Here is a 25067-nt window from a genome sequence, read left to right as displayed (position 1 = left end):
TAACTTCCTAGGTTGGGCTAAGGGTCTTCATAAGACCTGCTAAGAGCCTTTTAATACTCAACACAGTATGTTGATTCCATTCCTTTACACATATGTTTCCTCTGCCCCTTTGTAAGCTTTCAAAGCATAGCAACACGGTGCTTCATTCACTGTGTACTGACTGCAAACCGTACAGGTTCCTTGGTATTTGTTGAGCTAGGGAAACTGTAAAGTAGTCAGTACTATTGAGTTAAACTGTCTTGTTGGGGGTTCTGGAGAGATGGCTCATTGGTTAAGAGCACTGGCTGCTCTTCCAGAGGTCTGAGTTCAATTTCCAGCAACCACATGGTGGCTCACAACCATCTGTAATGAGATTTGGCGCCCTCTTCTGGTGTGTGGGAATACATGGAGGTCAAATGTTGTATACACAACAAATAAATAAATCTTAAGGAAAAAACTGTCTTGTTGGTTTTCTGTCTTATGTCAGTTGACATTTTAGAAAAGATCTCCTTGAATACATTCTGATGTAACTGACCTTCATGTATCTTGTTTTAAGGCCAGCAAGAAAAATTAAGAAAGAAGGAAAAGACAAGGAAAAAGTGACAGATGAAAATCCAGATGATATAGAAAAAATAAAGTCATATACGTATATGGAAAGTGAACCTGAAGATGATGTCTATTTAAAACGCTTGTACCCTAGGCGGATCTATGAGGTGGAGAAAGCTATTCACTTACTTAAGAAGTTTCAGGTTCTGGACTTCACAAATCCAAAGCAAGGTGTCTACCTTGATTTAACATTAGATACGACATTGGGGAAAAAGGTATGTAGCCTTATGTTTATTAAAGTAGACACATGAATTGATGCTTTTAAGTTTTAAAGTTGCGGATGGGGTTAGGGGTAGAGAACATGTGATTTGAAAGTTGAAGCTGGGAGACTGGGGGTGGAAAGGGTTTACATGGAGATGGAGGTGGTGAAGGGGAGAGTTGGGATGGGCGGAGAAGAACATCCAAACTAAGGAGGCATCAGAAAGCCATAGCTAAGCTGGCTACTTCAGATAACCTAATTTATGCAAAAATAAAATTAAAAATTCCTTTTAATAATAATTTTTAGAAAGTATGATGGTCTTTCTATGTTACTATGAGAAATATATGTCTTACAAAATATAAAATATGTTGAAAGCTTGCTAGGAAGTTGTCTTCTTTCCTTGGATTCCTTGCTTTGCCCTTTTATATTTCAGCATGCTCACTTTTATTATAAAGGTAAAATGTTGAGTTCATATAGCTCCATTCAAGATTAAATATAGTTATATATATCAGCTTAGTAGGATCTTCCTAATGACAGTCAACATCACTGGGAACTTCCTGCAGCTAGTCACTTTTATTTAGCAGTACTTTGCATTGACTTTTGCATTTAATTTTGTAGTAATATCAGGAAATTGAGATGCAGATGTAGACTATTTGGCTCAAGGGCATAAAGAAGAAAGAGTTAAGAACTGAACCAAGGCTTGGGTCACTTCTTAGATGTTGTTTATTTGAAATATCAACCATGTTATAATTTTTATTTTGTATATTACTGTTAATTAATTCTTCATTTGAAAAGTTTTTATATTATCTTTTCTCAATAATGAGGGCATAAAACATAACAGTGTCTTATAAGACCTCAGGCATCACTTGGACATGGAATCTACTTATAGAATATGATACTTAGGATTTGATCTTTGTCTTAAATTTGCTCAGTTTTTGTTACCCCAGGACTGGGAACTGACCCCAGGGCCTTGAACAAGCAGCCTACTGCTCATTGTTGTTAATGCCTTTCACCAAATATGTGTAGAGCAAGCCAGTGTACCCAGGTGCTAGTACGGTGGTTCTTCACCATGGGAAACCACTGAAATCCACTGGACATGTTAGTAGAAAAGGAATGCCCATCAGTGAAAGTCAGTTGGATGGCTGATATAAAGTATACTGAAGAATTTATGCCTTCTGGTCTGAAAAATCCCCAGGAAGCTATTGCTACCTGAAAAAAATTTTCTAAAAATAGAATCTTTCAATCAATTTTATTAGAGGAACAGTCCCGTTTCTCTTCTGTTAGGCCTAGAACCTGTTTTCATATGAAATCTCCCCCAGAGATCTGATCATCAGATCTTGGTAGGTCCTTCAGCAAAATGACTGAAGAGATTCATTCTGAAGTAAGGGATTTGTACTTAATTGTATGGTGTCTCAAATGATGCCATTGTTTATTTTGGATTTTCAATTCACTTCCCAAATATATCTGAAAGTGATGGTGATCTAGGTTACACTAAAATACTCTCCAAGAATGTCTTTTCAGTCTTGGCTTTCTCTTGTAGATCTAGGGTTTGTATTTATAATTGCCTAGAGCCATGGTGTACATTAAGGATGAACTCCTGAACAGAACCATTTGGATCCTATCTTTGCTTAGGATGTCTAGTTATTTTCTTCATCTTCCTCAAGTCTGTAATACACTTGAAAATTTAATTCAGGCTAACAAACATCTGTTGACATTTAGTTAATGGAAACCAGGTTTCCATTTATTCCCTGATTTTTTTTGATATCAAGAGAGATACAGATATGAATTTATATCCCAACGTTTGAGAAACTGATAAATGATTTAGATAGAAACCACATGCAATGAAGTATGGAGCTAGGAAGGAAGATTTAGATACTTATTTTTTTAAAACAAACATATATAATGTCTTGAGCTTTAAATTATCGCTAGAGAATGGTTTGGAATAGACGAGAGGAGCTACTGTAGATCGAAAGAACTTAAAGCAGGAGTTGAGTGTGGCGGTGCATCCCTATATGCCCAGCACTTGGAAGCTGAGGCAAGAGGTTTTGATTTTCAAGTCTGCAGAAAGGCCCTGTCTATCCTGCCAATCACCCAACAACCAAAACACCTCAAAAATGAAGAGCATGTTAGTTTTTTAATAGAATCCAGAAGATAATAGAAAAGATGAACTTTTGGTAATTATTTTTCTCCTTTGTATGTTTAGAAGAAAGTGGAGCCATTTGCCAGTGTTATTAGTTTGCCATACCCTTTTGCTTCAGAAGTCAACAAAGTTGCTGTGTTTACAGGGGTGAGTAACTTTGTCAGCAATTGTATAATTTAATTTTAAAGAAATTATTACTAATTAATGAAGAAAGTAGTGGAATATACTTAGAGGAAATTTCAGTATTCACATTAGTCCTTTAAAGCTCAAAGCAGTGACATATTTGAGAAGATGCCTATAGCATTCCTGCCATCATTACCAGGCCGCCACAGTAGTGTTGTTCAGCAGAACCTGAGAGATGTGGGCTGTGTCATGGGTCTTCAGGTCTTCAAACTCCTCAGAAACACCAGGGTTGTTTTACACAGCAGTGACCACTTACTGCTGTGAGTCTCCACGAGCACAGCTTAAAACAAATACCTGGTCATGGAGCCAGCAGGCAAGGACATGATAGGTGTGGACATCAGCTCTGTTGGGTTTCTGTGTTTTTGACAGTTGTTTAAAATGTACTAACCTGTTTTCTTAGTTTTTCTCTCATAACTGAGACTTTATATTTTCTCTGTTTTACTCTGGAGGAAGAAACTGTGGGGATTATAGTTGTCAGAGTGTACTGCGTGATGTTTGACTCTTTTGAGGGGCCCACCAACCAAATACCAAATAAATGATACAGAGTCTTATTCTTAGTTAGAATCACCCGGCCTTAGCTTGTCTTGTTTCTTGCCAGCTTTTTAAAAAATTATCCTGACTACCTTTTGCTTCTGGGCCTTTTCTTTTTTTTACTTCTGTATATCTTTTTTCACTCTTACTCCATGGCTGGCTGTGTGACTGGCCCCTGAAGTCCTCCTCTCCTTGTTCTTTTTTTGCTCCTTCTATTTATGCTCTCTGCCTGCCAGCCCCGCCTACTTGCTCCCCCTCACTGTTGGCCATTCATCTGTTTACTGGAACCGTCAGGTGTTGTAGACAGGCACAGTAACACAGCTTCACAGTTAATCAAATGCAGTGGAAACAGAAGTCACACACCTGAAAATAATGTTCCCCAACTGGCGCTTCAAATGCTGCAGTAACTAAGGGAGTGAAATATATTCCCAGAAAACAAAAAGAGAGAAATGGGATATGTGGAAGGAAATCACAAATACTGTTTTTTTTTTTTTAAATTTTCAGACACGACTACATTTTAGGTTTTTTTGATTTATTGAATTTTTCCTCCTCATCAGTTTTATAAAATGAAAATTAGTAAAATTAACCACATTTTAAGTTTTTGTTATTGACAGAACCAGAGATATGTCACTTGCTGGGTTCTTTTTGCCTGATTTTGAATCAGAGTCCATAAACATAGTCCTGGCTGTTTTGGAACTTGCTGCATAGACCAAGCTGGTCTCAAACTCATAAGAGAGATCTGCCTGCCTCTGCCTCCTGAATACTGGGATTCAGAGTGAGTGGGCACTTGCTAGATTCTTTATATGTCATCAAAATGTATTTCTTCTGTCAGTCAAATAGTCCAGGGACACACAAATTGAAGATTTTTTTCAGAATGTAATGTATCTAATGCAGTAATTGAAAATTGATGCATTTTCAATTAGAAATAAAACAATTTTGATTATAATCGATGTTTCTGACAGTTATTGAGAATATAATGAATTTGTTTAAAAATAATGTTTAAACTATTCTGCTTTGGTAGAATGCATCAGAGATTAAAATAGCAGAAGAGAATGGAGCTGTGTTTGCAGGAGGAGCAGATCTGGTTAAGAAGGTATTGTATTTTATGTTCATTGGCTATAAAGATTATTCTGATAGTTCTGCTATCCATTAATTTATTTTGTATTTATGGGGTTTTTGTCTGCATGCATGTCTGTTCTTCATGATGCCCTTGGAGGCCTGAAGAAGGTTGGGAGCAGAGATACATTACAAATAGTTAATAGCTGCCATGTGGTTTCTGGGAATTGAATCAAGATCTCCTGAAAGGGCAACCAGTGCTTATAATTGCTGAGCCATCTATCTCTCACCCCATCCATTAACTTATTGTGTTTGCACATAATCAGTAGGATTAGATCATCTCCAAAATAGTAGGCTTTATAAAAGAGGAAATTTGTTTTGTATTTTCTTCAGTTTCAAATCTAAGAAAAAGCTGCCAAAACTTTTCATCATTGATTACTTCACTCATTCATCCATTTGTTCATTCTTTACTGTTGTCATGAAAGTTTTGTGAATAAAATATAAAGGCCAACATTACTCTGGTTTTGAATGTGAGATTTAAATGAAATCTAAATATTAATACACACAAATATTTCATTCAAATTTTAAAAGTTAAATATCTTTTTCTCTCTGGCAATGAAATTATCATTTACTTGGTATTTAATCTCCATAGTATGATATTTCCTCAGAACATTTACTCCCCAGTCCACTTGAAGTGGCAAGGCTGGCTTAGCAGAATAGCTGAGGAGTGAGTAGCACTCCTTAAGGAAGTAATAGCCTGGGGAGCCTTTTATGAAGAGAATAGCATTTTTTTTAAGGTAGGAAGGGACATATAGTTATTTCTAAAATTACAAAAAGGTTTTACTTAACATTTTCTGGGAGTCCCTCTTCTAAATAAGTTAATTAAATTACATTATGAATGGGGCTGGGCAACAGGGAGACAGGAAAAACTGATTTGAAAGTTTTTATATATATACCTTCTGTATAGGTGTTGCTTTTATTGGTTAATGAATAAAGTTGCTTTGGCCAGTGGCATAGAAGAATAAAGCCAGCCTGGAAGAGATACATAGAGAGAGTAGACGGAGTCAAAGAGATGCCATGTAGCTGCTGAAGAAGAAGGACATGCTGGAACCTTAGGAGACACAACCTTGTGGCGCTACACAAATTGATAGAAATGGTTTAAGATGTAAGAGCTAGTTAGAAATACTCTAGAGTCATTGGCCAAACAGTGATGTAATTAATATAGTTTCATTTGGGTCTGGGTGGCTGGGAAAAGAAAGAGCAGTCTCTGCCTACGCAAAAATGTGTCCTTTGTTGAATATCCAGATCTTTTACTTGACTAACTGGGCAAGTCCTTCAGGGTACACAGCATGACAGCAGTGTTCTAAGTCTGATTGTGACTCAGAGATCCTCCTGCCTCTGCCTCCAGAGTGTGGGTATTAAAGGTGTGTGCCGCCACCACCCACCTGTCTGATGGTGATTTTAATTTCTTTCTTTCTTTCTTTCTTTTTTTTTTTTTTTACGGGCATTGGAGATAGTTTATCCTGGAGCCAAATTTGATTGAGCAGGGCCTAGGAAACAGAAGAGTTAGGTTACACCTCATTGTATGTTCTCACATGGAAATAATTTTGTGACCCATCTAGGGGCCTCAATTGGGTTCTTTTGCTTTTCTAGTTAGAGATTTAAAAAGGCAAGAAAAATTTCAGGGGCAACAGGTAGTAGCAAAGAAATCTGGGGCTCAGCAGATAGGAGCAGACACATCAGTAGCTGAAGAATGGCTTTTATGGGGCGAGCAAACGTGCACACACAAGGACACAGAGCTGAGGAGGGGACTCAGGAAGCTGAAGCCCAGCTTCTCCCTGGGGGTTGCTTTGAAGAGTCTTCTCCCTTGTTTAAGGTTGTTATGTAAACACTTCTGCATCTGGCTTGAACTTGTTGAGCCAGTCCAGCAGCAACAGGAAAGGCTTGGAGCCTTTGTGCAATCTTCAGTGTTCAAAGTGAGCTCACTGGGGAAGTGGGAATGGATGGACCTTGCTTTAACAGGTTCTCGACCTGTGTAGTATCCAAGTGTAGTATCCCATTCTACCTGGAGTATCATTTTCATTATTTAAAAAGTACTAAAGGGTTTTTGATTAATAAAATGTAAATATATGCAGGTGCTAGGGAATTTGAGAGTAGGGCTTGGCCTCTGGAGCCAGAAAATTAACATCACCAAACGTGTGCCACCTTTCCTCTGCTCACCAGCTGTCATAGCGACTCCTGCAGTTCAGTTCTCAGGTGGTCGGAGTCACTCACGCCTCAAGGAAGAAGCAATGGAGGAGAATGTGTTACACAGCCCTACTGTTCAGTAAAGGAAACATTGGAAATAGAAACCTAAATAAGAAAATCTAAACATGATTTTTGGTATATAAATATTATAGGTACATAGTTTTCCTTTAAGAGCCCCGGTGGTGGATGCATTTTTAATAAGAGTACTACTTGGGTAAGTTATCTTAACCAGGATGTTCTTCCCATCAAGTGTTTGACAGCTTTCCATGGTAGTTTTAGAAGGTATTCATTCAGGTTATGAAGTAAGTTCAAAACAGTTTTTTCAGGTAAATCATGTTTGTAGATTTGTAATCACAGTTCTATACATTTATTTATTTATTGCAATACTTGAGGTTGAACCCAGGGCCTTAAGCAGGCTAGGCAAGTAAGATCAAGTAATACTCTAAGCCCCCATTCCTGTATTCCTAAATTAGTCCACTGTTTTTCTTAGTATTTAGCTGGAGAGATGACTCAGCAATTAAGAGCACTGGCTGCTTTTGCAGAGGACCCAGGTTCAGTTCCCAGAACCCACCTGGTGATTCAAAACCTTCTGTAACTCCAGTTTCAGGGAATCCTATGCCCTCTTCTAGTCTCCATGGGCACCAGACATACATGTGAGGCTCAGATATACATGCAAGCAAAACATTCATACCCATAAAAATAAACACAAAATCTTTTTATACAAGAAAATATAAAGTAGGCTATAATTACTGAACTTTGAATCATTTCTAAGCTCTTAATTTATTTATTAAATTCATTTCATTTTGAAATGTCATACATATATTTGGCTCAGAGTTATTTGAAAGTAGTGTTTTTTCTTGTTTGTAAAAGCATTATTTCTATCTACAGATTCATTTTATTCTAAGATGTGTTCCTAAAGTTAATTGTAGCATGACATTCACAATAATTTTTAACTTAAAGGAACATGTTGTAGAAGTAGTTTTAGGAAGCCTGTTAATGAAAGAAAATCTTACACACAATTCTTTAGCATTTCAGAGTTGCCTTTGTTTCCATGTTCTTGGGGATGGAAATCCTGTTTCTAGAACCCTACTGCCTATGCTCTCTTAGGACACATGCTGACTCTCTCTGAGGCCCCAGGTTCCTCATCTGAAATAGTTAGTTAATTTTAGTACCTGCCTTGTAGGATTGCTATGAACATTGGATGAATTAAATGTATGAAATATGTGCAGAATTTATGATACACGAGAAGTTCTCACTTAGCAAGTAATTTTTAAAATTCTATTTATTTATTTGAGACAGGGTTTCTTCTTGTAACAACTCTGGCTATCATGGAACTAGCTCTTATTTACCAGGCTGGCCTCAAACTCATGGAGATCTGCCTGTCTCTGCCTCTTGAGTGCTGGGATTAAAGGTGTGTGCGACCACTGCACAGCCAAGTCATTAATTTTAAGAGAAGCACAGAATGTTACTTAAATTTGAGGAATTTTTAAATGAAACACTAGTAACAGGAAGATAAAAATCCTAGAATATTGGCCTAATTTTATCAGAGTTCAATTTTTCTGAGCCCATTAATCCAAACCAAGGCTTTGGATGGGTAAGATTTCGTGTGAATATAAATGTTACTAGTGAAATATCTGCATTCTGGCAATGTTTTATTTTAAAGAGGCAATGTTTTGTTTAACTTTATTGTTAACTAAATTTTTAAGTGGAGTATAGTATAGTGGTACAATAATTATTTTGGGTGTCTGCATGAATTAATCAACTAATCCTTTAAAATCTAATTTTTAATCCTTTTGTTCTGAGAATGGTAAATCAAACTATTAGTGAATTTACATTTGACCTCTGCCTTTTGTTTTTAGTTATTGGTAACAATGAGAATTTTAACTCAGTTCTTTGTGCAAATGATAGACTTAGTTCTTTTGGTGCACTAAATTTAGAAAGTTAGTGGCTGTTAATGAATTTGGTAATAGGAGTTACTGACTTTGCATGTGATCTATTAAAAACTGTTTACCTCTCTTCAGTTTTAATAGACTTGAATTCTTCTGTGGGAGATTCGTGTGAGTTGGATACATACCAATGTTATGTTCTAACTTATAACACCATTTGCCTTGCATAATCTCATGGTAGAATTAAAACCATTAATTGTGTTTAAAAATGCATGCAGCTATTTTTAAAATATAACAAAGTGTTTTGTTTCTGATGTTTTTCATATCTGGCGACTGTATTTGTAATTCTGTTTTTGAAGAAAAGTATGTATAATAGTACTTTTTCAAATCATGCTGAAATTACTTCTGTCTCAAAAGGTAAAGGTGGTTTTGTTTTGTTTTGTTTTGTTTTAAGAGTTGTTTCTGTTTTTCTCTGGTTTTCAGATCTTGGATGATGAGGTTGTTGTGGACTTTTATGTAGCTGTTCCAGAAATAATGACTGAGCTTAACCCATTAAGGAAGAAACTGAAGAAAAGATTTCCAAAAGCTACTAGAAGTAAGGGGGAATATTTGTTATTTTAATGTTATCAGCCACTTTCTTTATAATTTTGTTTGTAAGGAAGCAAAGCTGCTAATATGTTTATAGATCAAATATTATGCCTAGTATTTGAAATTGATGTATGTAGGCTTTATTTTTTCCTCTTTTACATTCGTATTGTTGTTACAGTGTAATGTGAGTACCTACTGACTGATAATACTATGGAGTATAGCCTAGCTGTACATTAATGGAATGTACTAACTACTAAGAACACGGTCATCATATCATTTTGTTGACTTTTATACTCCTTTGTCAGCATGTACATAAAAGTATATATATATCAGCATTTGGCTCTGTAGGTATTCCCCCTTAGTAGGTATTTCTTTATGAATACTTCCTTCTTAAGAAATATAATAAAATAAGTAACGCTGCTACATAAAATGCTGCAAGTGTTATAAAATGAGAGATATGAATTGATGAATTCCTAAGATAACTATGGGTATTCAGTGGGGGCTTATTTAAATATAGTTGGGAAAGAAAGCAACACATCATGAATGAGGTAACTTTTATTTATCTATTTTTTTATTTAACATCTTTATTGATTCTTTGGGAATTTCACATCACCCACCCCAATTTCGCCCACCTCCCAGTGCCCCCACATCCTTCCCTCATCCCTGCAGTGCCACTCCATGAAAGAAAATTTAAAAAAGAAAATCAAAACAAAGCAAAGCAAGCAAGCAAGCAAAAACCTCTCTGCTTCTTCTTCCCCGCATCTCCAACAGAGTGAGGTGACATTTAAGCTCTTACCAGTATAAGTGGATGAATTAGTTGAGAACTAATATTGTAAGTGGAAAGAATGTATTAACCACAGGCACTGAAATAGGCTAGAAAGTATAGGCTGGCTCCAGCTAGGTCTTCTCAGCTGTAGACATGGTGCCTCTACATAGATGTGGAGGTGAACTGTGGGAAATGAGCGATGTTGGGGTAGATTAATGCTGTTTTCAGGGAGTCTTTGAATTAGGAGTTAATGAGCATGGACTTATTTTCCTATTATCATGAATCATATATGTGTTGTAAGGTGTGCTGTGACATGATCTGTTTTCTAGAGTAGCATAAGAGATCCTGGTTTGGATTGAAACTAGAGGGAGGGAGCCCCGTTAGGCTGCAGTTGCCAAAGACTAATATGGGTAATGGTTAAGTTCTGCATGGTGAGATCTGAATGAAGAGTACAATGCTAGTGACAGGGTTTTGTGACTAAATAGGAGAGGAGTGGTTGATGGGGAGAAATGAAGAGTCAGCTGAGGCCTTTACACAGGCATTTCCCCTGACAAGTGGTGTCATTAATGAGTTGGACACATTTGTGAGCACACTCATAGAACAGGTTCATTTGTTGTAGGTGGTGCTGAATGTCTGGTATAGATAAGGGTTTTTTTCTATAAGGTATTGTAAATAAAACAAGTTTTTTTTTTAAGTTTGTTTTGATAAATTGTTGTTTTCAAATGTCTTCTCCAGTAGATTAAAAATTAAATCTTAACTAAAATTCTTCATACACATTAGCCACTAAGATGCCTAGTCGTGCTCTAATTAAATATAATTCAAATAAACTCAAATTCTTTTATTCTACTATGGTTTTGTTACCTTTGTAGCCTGCATTAAATGATACCTTATTAAATGTAGGCGGGGACTTGGCGTTTTTCATAGAGATCTCCATTGGAGCTCTCTTTGTTGTTAGGAATCAGACTCACATTTCTCCTAAGTCAGGCCTGTAATTGAATATTATTGGGCAGAAAAAGCAGCCAGCAGCTCTAATGGAGGCTGTGAAAGGAGAGACTCATGGTACCCATGCCCTCTGGGCCACCACTGTAACCTCTCAGCTGGCTCTCAGGCTCTAACTGCTGTCTTTACCACTCTGCTCTCTAGAACCCCAGGGTGATTCCATTTCCGTCATTCTTTCCTTCAGCATTACTGCTGCAGGTTTGGAAGGGTTCTGCTCATTATCATCACATTTTTTTCTTTTTTGATTGTAGAAGGTTTTCAAATAACTTCTTTATTCCAAATAGTAAGTTTTCTGTTAAAATGTTTATTTTTATCAGTGGGGTTTATTTTATTTTATTTTTACTTTTATAATGAACCACGCCTTCCACTGACTGTAGTGTGTGTGTGTATGTGTATGTCCTTAATGTGTGTCCCTCGACTGTACGCTTAACAAGGCTCCTGGAAGAATGACAGCACCCCCATTTCTTAATGTTTTCTTTTCACCCCCGCAGGGTCTGCTCAATAGAACTAGCAAACATTTGTGTTCTGTAAGCATGAAAACAAACTATTAGCCTGTCAGAATGTTCAAACAGAACACACCAGATGTGCATGAGAACAGACGAGCTTGTATTATGCAATTTTATAGCTTGTTCAGATTCTTGTTTCAGAATATTTGATTCCCTTTTGATCCAACAAAACACATTGAGGTAGAATAGCAGTTCTGGAGCTAAAGCTAGAACTGACCTCGGCAGTGGAGTTCATTGGTTCCCGCAATATCTCAGTTTACCAGCAGGAATGGGAATCTGCTAGATCCAGTGTGCACACTTCACAGCATGTTTCTGAATTTCTTATATAACTACAGTCAGTTTCACTTTTTCAAATTCCTCTTTGGCTTGTTTTCTAAGTACTTCTTTTTTGCTTCATGATATATATTTAAAACTTGCTCGAAAGAAGTTTGGCTTCATTTTGTTAACTATTTTCCCTTTACCTTCTCCAAGAGCTCTTTGAAATTATTACATCATCAATATAGATATTTTTTCTTTAATGTGGTGTGTGTGTATGTGTTCATGTATGTTCAGATGTGTGTGTGTGCGCACGCATGCATTTATGTGGAAGCCTAAGGTTGATGTCAGGTGTCTTTCTCAGTCATTCTCCACGAAGCCTGGTTAGGCTGTGAGCTCCAGGGATCCTCCTGTCTCTACTTCCTTAAAGAAGTTGTCTTAGGGTTTTTATTCCTGTGAAGAGACACCATGTCCATGACAATTTTTTAAGAAGATTATTTATTATATATACAGTGTTCTGCCTGCGTGTATGCCTGCAGGCCAGAAGAGGGCACCAGAACTCATTACATATAGCTGTGAGCTACCATGTGGTTGCTGGGGTTTGAACTCAGGACCTTTGGAAGAGCGGCTGGTGCTCGTTACCGCTTAGCTGTCTCTCCAGTCCCTGTTCATGACAATTCTTATAATAGATTAATTATGAGTGTCTTATGGATAATCCTAATATGAACTTTATTTTGTTTTCTTTCTTTCAGCCCTAGGGTCTGAAATATGCACACACTAAGTTCTTTCTTTACTTTCTTGGGTCTTGGATTTATTTTGTGTGTGTGTGTGTGTGTGTGTGTGTGTGTGTGTGTGTGTGTGTCTGTCTGTCTGTCTCTCTGCCTGCCTGCCTGTCTGTCTGTCTGCAGTATTCTTTGCTTATTTTCTTGGCACACTTTCTTATTCAGATATCATTTGAACAGGAGTACCATGACCATCCATTGAAAAATAATTACTCTCAACTTTCTATTATCTACAGATTTTTCATTATCGAGTCTTTGTATCCTTTTTAGGACTTAGCACACCGAGCAGCAACAACTTCTTCTCTTCCTCCTCCTTCTTCTTCTGTAGTATGTGTTCAGTTTCTACTATTAAAGCAAAGATACCTTCATGTTAGCTGTTGCTATAGTTATATGGCCTAGAATGGTATCTGGCTAAAGATAGTCTCTACAAATGTTTGCAACTAATGACCATTTAATGCAGGATTCAGTTGAAAGAAGATATAGAGTTAATAACTCCATTGAACCATGGGTTAAGTATAATTTACATATTTAAAATGTAATTTTGTTTATGCTAATTGAGCACCTGGTTGTGTCCACTAGATGTGGTGGCTTTGAACAAGGAGGGAAAGTCTTTGATGTCTTGGAGCAGTTAGACAAACCAGCTTAACATCAGCACTTAACCACACCCAGATTTGTCTTGTCAAACAGAGAACACTTCCCTGCCATTCAAGCCTTCCTTTGGTTGAGCTACCCTTGTCATACAGTCTCAGTTCTTTGTCTTTATACCAGTTTTTGAAATAGTGGCCTTTAGTGATTTGATGCTTCCACTTCTTACCAAGTATTATTTTTTTCAGTCACTTCTCTCACAGTTATCTGAAATAGTGCCCCTAGTTATAGTCACAGGTCATTGTTTCCCCAGATTCTAATGTTCAATTCTAACTAGCTTCTTTCTTTTCTTCCTTTTCTTTCTTGCCTGCCTGCCTTGTTTTCTGTGGTAAAGGAAAAAAAGACATTTAGAATGAAAGACTGAATTGTGCTTATTATGGAAGCAGTAGAGAGTGTTAGAGGGAGAGGAAGGCAGGGAGGAAAGTGAAGAATATAAAACAGAGAAGAAAGTGGAGAGTAAGTGCATGTCAGAGAAGAAATCCAAGCCACGGTAGTCTGATGTCTGTCCCTTCCGAGAAACAGGATAGAGTACTAGTGAGTGTACACCTCTCAGCCTTGGCTCTGTCCCTGTGGACTTCAGTGACGCTGTGACAAGGAAGTGAAGGCAGCAAATCACTGAGGACCATTAATTCTTATCTACAAAATGTGTTACATGCTAACAAATACCCAATATTTTTTTGATAATGTAGACAGAGTTAGGACCAACTATATACATAAAGTTTATACTGTGTATATGCCAAATTCCTAAGATTTCTAAAGTGACTACTCATTTGTATAATTATTTTAGGAGAACTTATATGTGGTTTCTACCATTATATATGTCATTTCTACCATTACAGCCCATTTGTTAAATAAATGGGTAATTACTGAGTACTTACTATGTTCTGAAAATTGAAAAATTAAAAGACAGTTTACATTTTTGTTTGTTTGTTTTAGAGACAGCATTTCTTTGTGTAGCCCTGACTGTCCTGAAACTAGCTCTGTAGACCACTAGGCCAGCCATGAACTCACAGAGATCCACCTACTTCTGCCTCCTGAATGCTGAAATCAAGGGCATGCACCACCACCACCCAGGTTCACATTTTTAAGAAAATACATATGACAGAAGAGACAGAGAAGAATAAACTTAAGCATTAAAGTCACATGGGTATTAGGAAATACACAACATACTTCCTGAGAGTGAATACCTACTTCTTAGAATCATGTAAAGAAGATAGCAGTTGAGACATTAACCATGAATGGGCATTTTTTTCCCTAACGTGGACTGTATTCTAGGCAGAAGAAATGGTTTCATTAATGTAAAAAAGTCAAGCAAGAGTGAGTGTATTCCAGAAGTTTTAAGCCACTTTCTGTCATTTGGAGTGTAGTGTTATCAAATAGTGTTAGTTAATGAGGTTAGACAGTGATGGACCATGCACCAGCCATGGGGCTCTCTCTGCGCCATTCCACAGAGATTAGGCTTGATCCTCTTTGTAGATGAGAACCATTGAAAACCTTGTTCAGAATCATGAGATAATGGTTTTCTTGTTAGAATGAATGTCTGCAAGCATGCAGGTCATGGGTTAGACATGTGAGGATACAGAAACTTAAACGGGGAATATTCGGGAGGCTAGTGTAGTACAGATAACAGAGAAAGAATAAATTTTGCAATAGCAGTGAAGACAGAAAAAGAAGGTTGTTAAGGGATGTTGAAGAGGCAGGATCAACAAGAACTACTCGTTAATATGAAGTGTAAAGGAATCTGGAATGATTATCTAATTTTGGTCGTATGAAGCATAGTGAATATTGTTTTAAAGACAAATATGTAGAAAGTAAATGAGGTTTTAACATGACAGTCACCACAATGTTAAGATGGCAGAGAAAAAAAGATTAGCTGATTGATATTATATATAAACAAAGTAATTTATGATTTTAAAAAAGGTGATCTTTGTAATTTCCAGAACATGTTTAAAAGGCATATAACTTAAATCTAAATATGAAATAAAAGAGACATGTTTTTTGTTTGTTCGTTTAAAACAAAAAAAATTGGCTGTATAAGGGGGTACAAAGGAACAAATATGATGCGATGGTGGAAAGCATGTCAGTGTCTGATTCCCGCGGTGCGTGTGTCAGTCCGAAATGCACTGCTCACTCTAACCAAAAAGTAGTTTATGAGGTCATGTAAGCTAAAAAGAGTTAAGAGAATGTCATTGTCTGTATTGATGCCAGACAAAATCAATCTTTAAGGTGAGAACTGATACTGGAGAAAAAGTTGGATGATTAATAATAATAATAATAATAATAACAACAATAATAACAAAGTACATACTCATCTACAAACAGAGCCCCAAAACATATGAGCTAGAATCAGACAGAATTAAAAGGAGACATAAAGTGACTCTTAATAGCATTCTGCTATACCCGTAGGTCAGTTTCTCATTCTGCCATCATCAAAGAAGCTTCCCCTGCAACAGATGGGAACTAATATAGAGACCCACACCTGGACCATGTGCAGAGAGTGAGCGAGCTTGGGACATACAGTCCTAAATGGGACATCTCCATCAAACTCTCCCTGCAGGGCTCAGGAAATTATGCAGAAGAGAAGGCAGGAAGATTTTTAAGAGCCATAGGGGATAGATAATACGAAGAACACAGTGTCTTTGAGACACCAAAGGACTGACACACGTAAACTCACCAGTACTGTGGCAGTGTGCACAGGACCCATACAAATCCAAACCAGACAGGGTCCCAGTGCTGGGATGCAGAAGTAGACAATGGCACCATCCCCAACCAAGAAGCTATCTCCAATTAACAGCCTCTCGTAGAGGAAGAAGTAGTTTCTCCAAGGGAGTCTTACAAACCACACTTCAGGGCAGGCTCCATGCCCAGCAGTAAAATGAACTCAAAGGTATTATTATTTTTTTTGATTATATGTTTGGTTTCTGGTTTTGAGTTGTTTTGTGTGTCTGTCTGTCTGTATGTATGTCTCTTTGTGTGTCTATATGTGTATGTGTTTTTCTGCTCTTTTCCTAGTTTCTTTTTTTGTTGTTTGTTAGTTTATTCATTTTGTTTTTATCCTTGTTTGCCATTTTTTATTTGCGTGCTTGTTTTCTTGATGCGGAGGGAATTGGAAGGGTAGGGAAATGGAAAGGATCTGGGAAGAGATGAGAGAGAGGAAACTTTGATCAGAATATATTACATGAAAGTTACCTTGGTTTTTCAATTAAAAGTTTTTAAAAATTTAAGGTAAGTATTGTATACTTTTAACATTTCATACTAAAACTTTTTAAAAATTGTGTTTGTTTGTGTGTAATATTTTGTTTGTAATCTAACAAATAAAGCTTGCCTGGAGATGAGACTACAGAGCTAAACCACTAGTTAGCCACAGAGGCCAGACAGTGCTGGCACACACCTTTTAATCTTAGCACGAGGGAGGTGGAGATGGGAAGGAATATGGCTGGCTGGAGTGAGGACTCTAAGGTGGGAGGAGACAGAATCTGGAGGATGCAGTCTAAGGATTCAGTCTGAGATAGTCTGAGGATTTGTAGAGACAGGATCACTCTTTGGTCTGAGCATTGGTAGAGGTAGGAACTCTAGTGGATGACTGCTCTGCTTCTCTGATCTCTTTACCCCCAATAGCTGACTCCTGGTTTTTATTATTAGTAGTATTAGTATTGGTAGTGGTAGTGGTGGTAGTGGTGGTGGTAGTGGTAACGGTAGTAGTATTAGTTTTTTGAGACAGAAATTCTCTGTGTAGCTTTGGTGCCTGACCTGGAATTAGCTCTGTAGACCAGGATGACCTAGAACTCACCGAGGTCCTCCTGCCTCTGCCTCCTGAGTGCTGGGATTAAAGATGTGTGCCACCACCACCTGACTCTGAGTTTTTATTATTAAGAACAGTTAGAATGCATGTTACATGTGGATGTGCACATGTATAGGGGAGGCACATGTGCATGTGCAGAGGTCAAGGGACAGCTCTGTGGAGTTGGTTCTCCTTTCAGTTTGACAGAGTTGTCTTCCAGACTCACAAGATTGTTGGCAGAAGTCTGTTATTTGCAGGCTGCTGCTGGATTGAGGATGCCTTTATTCCTGCTGATTTTGGAGTTCCTTGCTCCGTGTCCTCTTCATATGTTAGCACATAGCATTGTAGCTTCTTCAAAGCTGATAAGGAAGAGGGTTTCCTCCAGAACGGTGCTGTAGTATTTATTATATAATGCAGTCTGTGTGTATCATTCTGTCGCTTGGTTAGAAGGCAGGTTGTAGACCTCATCCACACCCAGTGGGAGGAGATCACCCACTGTCATGAACTAGAAATGGGGACTGTAGCAACCTCCCTAACGTCTGTCTGCCACAGCTTATTGCTGTTTTTTCACATAGAATTTATGTTTATATTTCAGTCATTAATTTTGCTAATTGTTTAGATGCTGTAATAACTTTGGATTCTTCTGATTTTTCTAACCAGATTCCATTGGTCGTGACATCCCAAAAATGCTTGAATTATTTAAAACTGGACATGAAATTGTGGTAGATGAAGAAAGGCAGAACTTTCTCAGCACCAAAGTAGCAACAGTAAGTTACAGTTGCATTTCTTCTCTGTCCAGATGCCCCATAAGTAGAATCCCTGACATTGGGATTTTCTTCTGAACCAGTGTCAAATAAACAAGTAAAGAATCTTGTTCTGTGGGGAGGAGGTGGAAATTTTTAATAAATAAATAAATAAATTTAAAAAAGAATCTTATTCTGTAAATTGAGCTTACCAAGTTTAATGGTATTTGAGAGTTTCTTCCTCTAGAGCATGCTGTAGCACAGGTACATACATGCACACATGTATTTATGTTTATACAGCACACACACACACAGAATGTGAAAACCCAAGATGTTTCTTCCTATGTTATGGGCATTTACTGGCATTTACTGGCTTTTTGCCTAACCTATCTGCTCTAACATACAAGTTTTTTGTCATTTAATGTTTAAGTTTTTAAGAGTTGTAAGGCTTGGATCTTATATATACTTTCATATTGCTGAGCATACACAGACACAGACACACACACACACACACACACACACACACCACAAAATGGATTAATTTGCCTGATGTGGGATGGCCTTCTGTATTATGTGTTGCTTTTATTGGCTGATGAATAAAGTTACTTTGACTTCTGCAGGGCAGAATATAACCAGGCTGGATGAGATATAGAGAGAGTAGGAGGGATCAGGGAGACACCATGTAGCTGCCTAAGGAGAAAGACGCTGGAATTCTGGAACCTTACCAGTAGGCCACAATCTCATGGTGATACACAGATTAATAAAAATAGGTTAATTTCAGATATAAGAGTTAGCCATGAATATATGTAAGCTATTGGCCAAACAGTGCTGTAATTAATATGGTTTCTGCATGATGATTTGGGTCTGGGTGGCCGGGAACGAAAGAGCAGCCTCCATCTACATAATGGCACCCAAGGGAATGAAGGAGCAGCCTTTGTCTACATTCGCTTTATTTCAATTAATTGTGTCTAGTGTTTTAAAGTTATTTACATACTTGTGGAACATGCTGGATGTCAGTTTCTAATATCATTTTTAGGGCATTAATATAGGTGTGTTAGAATTATAGAGTTGTGTTTTTAAATAAAGAAGCATTTGGAACAATAAAGTCATTAGCATGTTATTTGCAACTGTTCTTTGTACTGAAGAATCTCTAAAGGTGTCTATTAATAACTATAGGAGTAATAGTCTTTTACTGGTAACAAGATTTAATGCTTTCCAAGTGTCTGGTGCTATTCTAAATGATTTTGTTTGTTAAATCTTTTGTTGAGCTTTGTTTCTAATAATTTTTCAATTTTTTGATTATAATATAATTACATAATTTTCCTTTTTTTTTTCCCTGAAGCCCAATCCCCTACTCTTTTCTAAATTCATGGCCTATTTGTGTGTGTGTGTGTGTGTTTGTGTGCACACATACATGTATATACATTAGCGCATACAACTGTGTGAGTGCATGTATATTCCTTTTTTGTGACATCTTTACTTTTTTTTTAATTTTTCCATTCAAAAATTTACACTTTCTTCTCTCCTCCCATTCTGTAGCGAATTAGGTCGGTATGATAAGTAGCCAGGCTAGCTCAAGAGTAACAGAAATATTTTAATGTTCATGAGTGAGGTTGGTCTTTAATTCTTTTTCTTTGTTGAGTCTTTGTGTGGTTTTGGTATCAGAGTAACTGTAGCTTCATAAAAAGTATTTGGCAATGACTCTTCTGTTTCTATTATGTGAAACACATTAAGGAGTGTAGATATCAGCTCTTTTTTGGAAATCTGGGAGAATTCTCTATTAAAACCATCTGGTCCTGGGCTTTTTTTTTTTTTTTGTTGGGAGGTTTTTTGATGACAGCTTCTATTTCCTCATGATTTATAGGTCTATCTAAATTGTTCACCTGCTCTTGATTAAATTTGGTATATGTCACTTATCTTAAAAAAATGTCCATTTCTTTTCACTTTCCAATTTTGTGGCATACAGGCTTTTTTAGTAAGACCTAATGATTCTCTGAATTTCCTCAGTGTCTGTTGTTATGTCCCCCTTTTCATTTCTGATCTTATTAATTTGCATGTTCTCTCTGCCGTTTGATTAGTTTGGCTAGGGGTTTGTCAATCTTGTTGATTTTCTCAGAGAACCAGCTCTTTGTTTCCATGATTCTTTGGATTGTTTTCTATTGTGTTTCTATTTTGTTGATTTCAGCCCTCAGTTTGATTATTTCCAGTCTTCTACTCCTCCTGGGTGAGTCTGCTTCTTTTTTTTTCTAGAGCTTTCAGCTGTGCTGTTACGTCTCTAATGTGAGCTTTCTCTATTTTTTTAATGTGGGCACTTAGTGTTGTGAACTTTCTTCTTAGCACTGCTTTCATAGTGTCCCATAGGTTTGGGTATGTGTATCTTTATTTTTGTTGAATTCAAGGAAGACTTTAATTTCTTTATTTCTTCCCTGACCCAGGGGTGGTTCAGTAGTTGACTGTTCAGTTTCCATGAGTTTGTAGGCTTTCTGGGGGTAGAATTGTTGTTAAATTCTAACTTTATTCCTTGGTGATCCAATAGTACACAGGTGGTTACTAAATTTTTTTTGTATCTTTGGAAGTTTGCTTTGTTACTGAGTATGTGATCAATTTTCAAGAAGGTTCCATGAGATGCTAAGAAGAATATTCTTTCATATTTGGGTGGAATGTTCTATAGATGTCTGTTAAGTCCATTTGATTCATTACCTCCATTAGTTCTCTTATTTCTCTGCTAGGTTTCTGTCTGGTTGACCTGTCCATTGGTGAGAGAGGAGTGTTGAAGTCTCCTAGTGTTAGTGTGTGGGGTTTAATGTATGCTTTGAGTTCTAGTAATGTTTCTTTTACATATGTGGGTGCTTTTATATTAGAGGCATAGATATTCAGGATTGAGACTTCATCCTGATGAATTGTTCCTGTTATGAGTATAAAGTGTCTTTCTCCATCTCTTCTGATTGATTTTAGTTTGAAGTCAATTTTGTTAGATATTAGTATAACCACACCTGCTTGTTTCTTAGGTCCATTTGATTGAAAAACCTTTTCCCAACCCTTTACTCTGAGGTAATGTTTGTCTTTGTGGTTGAGGTGTGTTTCTTGTAAACAGCAGAATGTTGAATCCTGTTTTCGTATCCATTCTCTTAACCTGTGCCCTTTTATAGGTGAATTGCATCCATTGATATTAAGCAATATTGATCCAGTGGTGGTTGTTTCTAGTTATTTTTTTGGTGGTAATGTTTGTGTGTTTCCCTTCTTTGAGTTGTATTGGTAGAGGGTTGTTAGATGTCTGAGTTATTGTGGGTGTTGTTGGCTTCCTTGGGTTGTGATTTTCCTTCTATAACTTTCTGTAAGGCTGGATTTGTGGCTACGTATCATTTAAATCTGTTTTTGTCCTGAAATATCTTGTTTTCTCCATCGATGGTGAATGCAAGCTTTGCTGGGTATAGTAGTCTGGGCTTGCATCCATGGTCTCTTAGTGTCTGCAGCACATCTATCCAAGACCTTCTGGCTTTCATGGTTTCCATTGAGAAGTCAGGTGTAATTCTGATAGGTTTCTCTTTATATGTTACTTGACCTTTTCCCCTTGCAGCTCTTAATATTCATTCTTTATTCTGTATGTTTTGTGTTTTGATTATTATATGGCGAGGGGATGCTTTTTTTTTTGATCCAGTCTATTTGGTGTTCTGTATGCTTTTTGTACCTTCATAGGAATGTCCTTATTTGGGTTGGGAAAGTTTTCTTCTATAATTTTGTTGAATATATTTTCTGGGCCTTTGAGCTGTAGTTCTTCTCCTTCTTCTACTCCTGTTATTCTTAGGTTTGGTCTTTTCATGGTGTCCCAGTTTTCCTGGATGTTTTGTGTTAAGAATTTGTTGGATTTGGATTTGCTGTTTTTTGTTTTTGTTTTTTTTTTTTTTTTTTTGATCAGTGCGTTTATTTTCTCTATAGTATCTTCAGCGTCTGAGGTTCTTTCTTCTGTCTCAGATCCTCTCCATCCTGAAGTAGGCTGTGGTGGTGGATCTAAGGACCCTGCAGATGGAAAGAAGTGCTTGGGGGACAAGCTGGGATGGGATTACTAGAGAAAGGCAGTAGCCAGGGAGAAGCCCTACTGAATGGCCAGAAAGTTTATGGGATTGGAGGGTACCTGTGCTCTGTTCCTGGGCAGTCGGCCTGCTAGTCAGTCACACACTTACTCCTCCGGATGACTCTCCTGGTACAGAATCAGGGCCACTTGCTGGCCAGGGACCTCACAGACAGAAGGGTAGGCTTACTAGGTATAGGCTCAGTGGAACAAAGAAACTCCTGCAACAGTTGCCCTCACCACTTTGTCCCCAGACCCTCAGCCCCAAATCAGTCTGAGTTGGGGGATCCTATGACCCCGCAGATGGAAAGGGGTGCTTGGGGGCAAGCTGGGATGGGATATGTAGAGAAAGGCAGTAGCTGGGGAGAAGCCTCGCTGAATGGCCAGAAAGTTTAGGGGATAGGAGGCTGCCTGTGCTCCATTGCCAGGGCGTCCGGCTGGTCAGTCGGACATACACTTACCCCTCCGGATGGATCTCCTGATACAGGATCCTATTCCTAAATATATAACTACGACCTGCTGAGACCATAGGATGATTACTTATATGTATATATTTTCAGGGCTGACTCTTCGGTTATTGAATAATCAGTTGTGTGCTCTTCTCTGGGGAAGACTGTTTCTCTCACCCTTAGCATTAATTGCCGGTAGTACTTTGTGTAGAATTGAAGTCTCATGAACATTTCCCATTTCATGCTAGCATGTGTATTGATGTCATCCTTTAGCAGGTCATGTTTAGGCAGCCGTGTTGGTGAGACTTCACAGGTGTAGCTTCTCTTACATTTCTAGGAGACACAGTCTCACAGCAGGCTCCATGTTCCTCTGACTCTTACAGTCTTTTACCCTGTCTTCTGCACTAATTCCTGAGCTTGCATGTAGGGATTGTGGTGTCCCTGTATCAGATGAAAATCAAGCCCAGAAAAGGTAAAACCATCACCTCCATAAGGTTGAAAACCTTTTTAAAGTCTCATAGTTAAAATGAGGGAAATGTGTAGGTATTTGAACCTTAACAGTATCTTCAAGCATGTAGTCTCTGTACTCTGTTCACAGAGTTAAAATAATTTGAATAGCTCTTAGCTCTTCTTTCTCTCCTTTTGTTTCACTCTAAGGAGGAATTTCACATCGTAGGCAATAGTTGGAAGTCCACGCTAACTGCACCACATCCACTATAGATTATCTAGACAAAGCTCTCTGTGCATTTACGGTGGAACACTTGCCTTAGAAAGGAAGCAGAGCAGATCTGTGCAGCCATTGGGAAGTCCCGCTTGCCACATTGTCTTCAAGGCTCAGCCCTCATTTACTTGGCCTGAGCTCTCCTAGACTCTGATGTTGAAATTTCCTAGTTCCCAAAGGCCCTTGGCAGTGCTTCTTGTTTCTTAAGGTTGACAGTGTTGTAATCCAAACACAAACAAACAAGAGCCCAAATGCAAAACTCCAGAGAGTCTTCTGAAGCTGCACAGACTTGTCTGATGCTTGTCGTGCTGTGTAAGGCAGACTTTAGGCAAGTTTCTCAAGGTTGTGTTTCGATTGTCCTTGTCTACATAGTATAACAATGTCTATTTCACATACGATTTTAGAATGGTGACATCATCTCTGTTCTTGTTTGTCTTTGAAGGTCATAGAATAGCCTTATAAAACTCTTCCTAGGATTAAATCTGCCTTTTTCTTAAGGTATATTTTCAGTATATTCTGTAGTTAGTAGTTTATTAGGTTCTAAAGTATGAGAAACCATATTGTCTCATTCTTTTCTTTTCTTTTGTCTTTTTTTCTTATCGAAGAGATACCATAGTGATTAAAATATAGGCTCTGAATTAGACTACGAGACTCTTTTGGAAGCTTTTATCACACTTAAAAAATAGATGTTTATGTGTTTAAAGAAAATCTTATAAATACTTCTGAAATGCTTTGATATGGTGGAAGATAAGTGGGGTGAATTTTAGATTCATATTGTTATGGTTCAAATCTAATCTTGTGCTTTTGAAACAATAGTAGTTCCTATATTTTGTTGTATTCTGGGCCTTCCCCCATTTCCTTTAAATTGATAGTAATGGTTTGGTTCTACTTAGGCTGGGAAGGAGTCAATGTGATAATAACAATAGCTAGGTAGCAGAGTACTTCTGACTAAGATGAGTAACAGAGACATGACTGACCTTCCTACCTGAAACAGGGAGAAGTGCCTTGAAATCAAAGACAACTATAATATCATTTATGAATATAGACATAAAAATTTTTAAATTATTTTTAACAAATATTTTAACTGCCTAAGTCCATTTTCTATGGCTGTAACAGAATGCCTGAGACTGGGTGATATAAAAATAGTAGAGATTTTTGTTAGTGTGTGGTTCTAGAGGTAGCCAAGTCTAAGATTATGGCGCTGGTGTATGGGGAGAGCTTTATGTCACATTGTGTCATAGCAGAAGAATGGAAGGGTATGCAAGCTGTGCTGGAGAGACAAGACATGAGAAGGTGCCCTGCTTTATAACAACACATTGTCTGGAGAATGAATCTACCCCTGTCAGACAGTTATCTCTCTTCACCTAACAACTTCACAGGTCTCTACTGCCCAGCACTGCCACAGAGACAGTCCAATTTCTACATGAGTTTTGAAGGGGATTAACCCTGTTTAAACTGTGGGAGTGACCAAGTAGTTATTGTAGGAATTCAAGGTTGGTTTAACATTTAATAGCTAATCTAATTCACTATATTATTTAACTGAAATCCCAAATTTCATAGATATTGTGTGTGCTTTGGAATGAGGGTTGATGTTGATTTATTGCTGACAAATATCCAACTCTTTTTGGTGACTGTTCTTGGAAAAACTATGGTTTATTCACCCCAAGTGATTTAAATTGACTACACACTTTCTTATATCTTTCTTGATTATGGATTGTAAAAATTATTTATAAATCATGTCTAGTAAATTCCGACTACATGAAAGACTCCTAAATTCAGTATACTACATTGTTTTTACATTGGCAAATACTTGAACACTTAAAGGAGATAGGACAGATGACAAACATGGCACGGTGGTCAACATCTTTAGTCACTGGTGCAGTGTAAATCACAGCACAAGGAGCTGCCCCTACTGTCTGCTGGATGAATAAGACTA

The 25067-nt window shown here is 37.6% G+C and overlaps 1 protein-coding gene across 2 annotated transcripts in view; it reads left to right on the top strand.

The window, feature by feature from the left end:
* Positions 1 to 25067, top strand: part of Mrpl1 (mitochondrial ribosomal protein L1) — a 60946-nt gene that overhangs the window by 17899 nt on the left and 17980 nt on the right. The window contains exons 3-7 of one of the 2 annotated variants that reach the window (XM_048426164.3): positions 536 to 800; positions 2988 to 3071; positions 4660 to 4731; positions 9311 to 9422; positions 17810 to 17916. In XM_048426164.3, the coding sequence (XP_048282121.3) occupies positions 536 to 800; positions 2988 to 3071; positions 4660 to 4731; positions 9311 to 9422; positions 17810 to 17916 (640 nt within the window). The remainder of the gene's footprint in view (positions 1 to 535; positions 801 to 2987; positions 3072 to 4659; positions 4732 to 9310; positions 9423 to 17809; positions 17917 to 25067) is intronic. The other variant, XM_048426173.3, reaches the window with a different exon arrangement.

Source organism: Myodes glareolus, chromosome 8, assembly GCF_982192425.1.
Source record: "Myodes glareolus chromosome 8, mMyoGla1.1, whole genome shotgun sequence".
Classification (NCBI taxonomy): domain Eukaryota; kingdom Metazoa; phylum Chordata; class Mammalia; order Rodentia; family Cricetidae; genus Myodes; species Myodes glareolus.
Note: the sequence above shows the minus strand (reverse complement) of the source record. Positions and strands in the feature narration are given on the sequence as shown.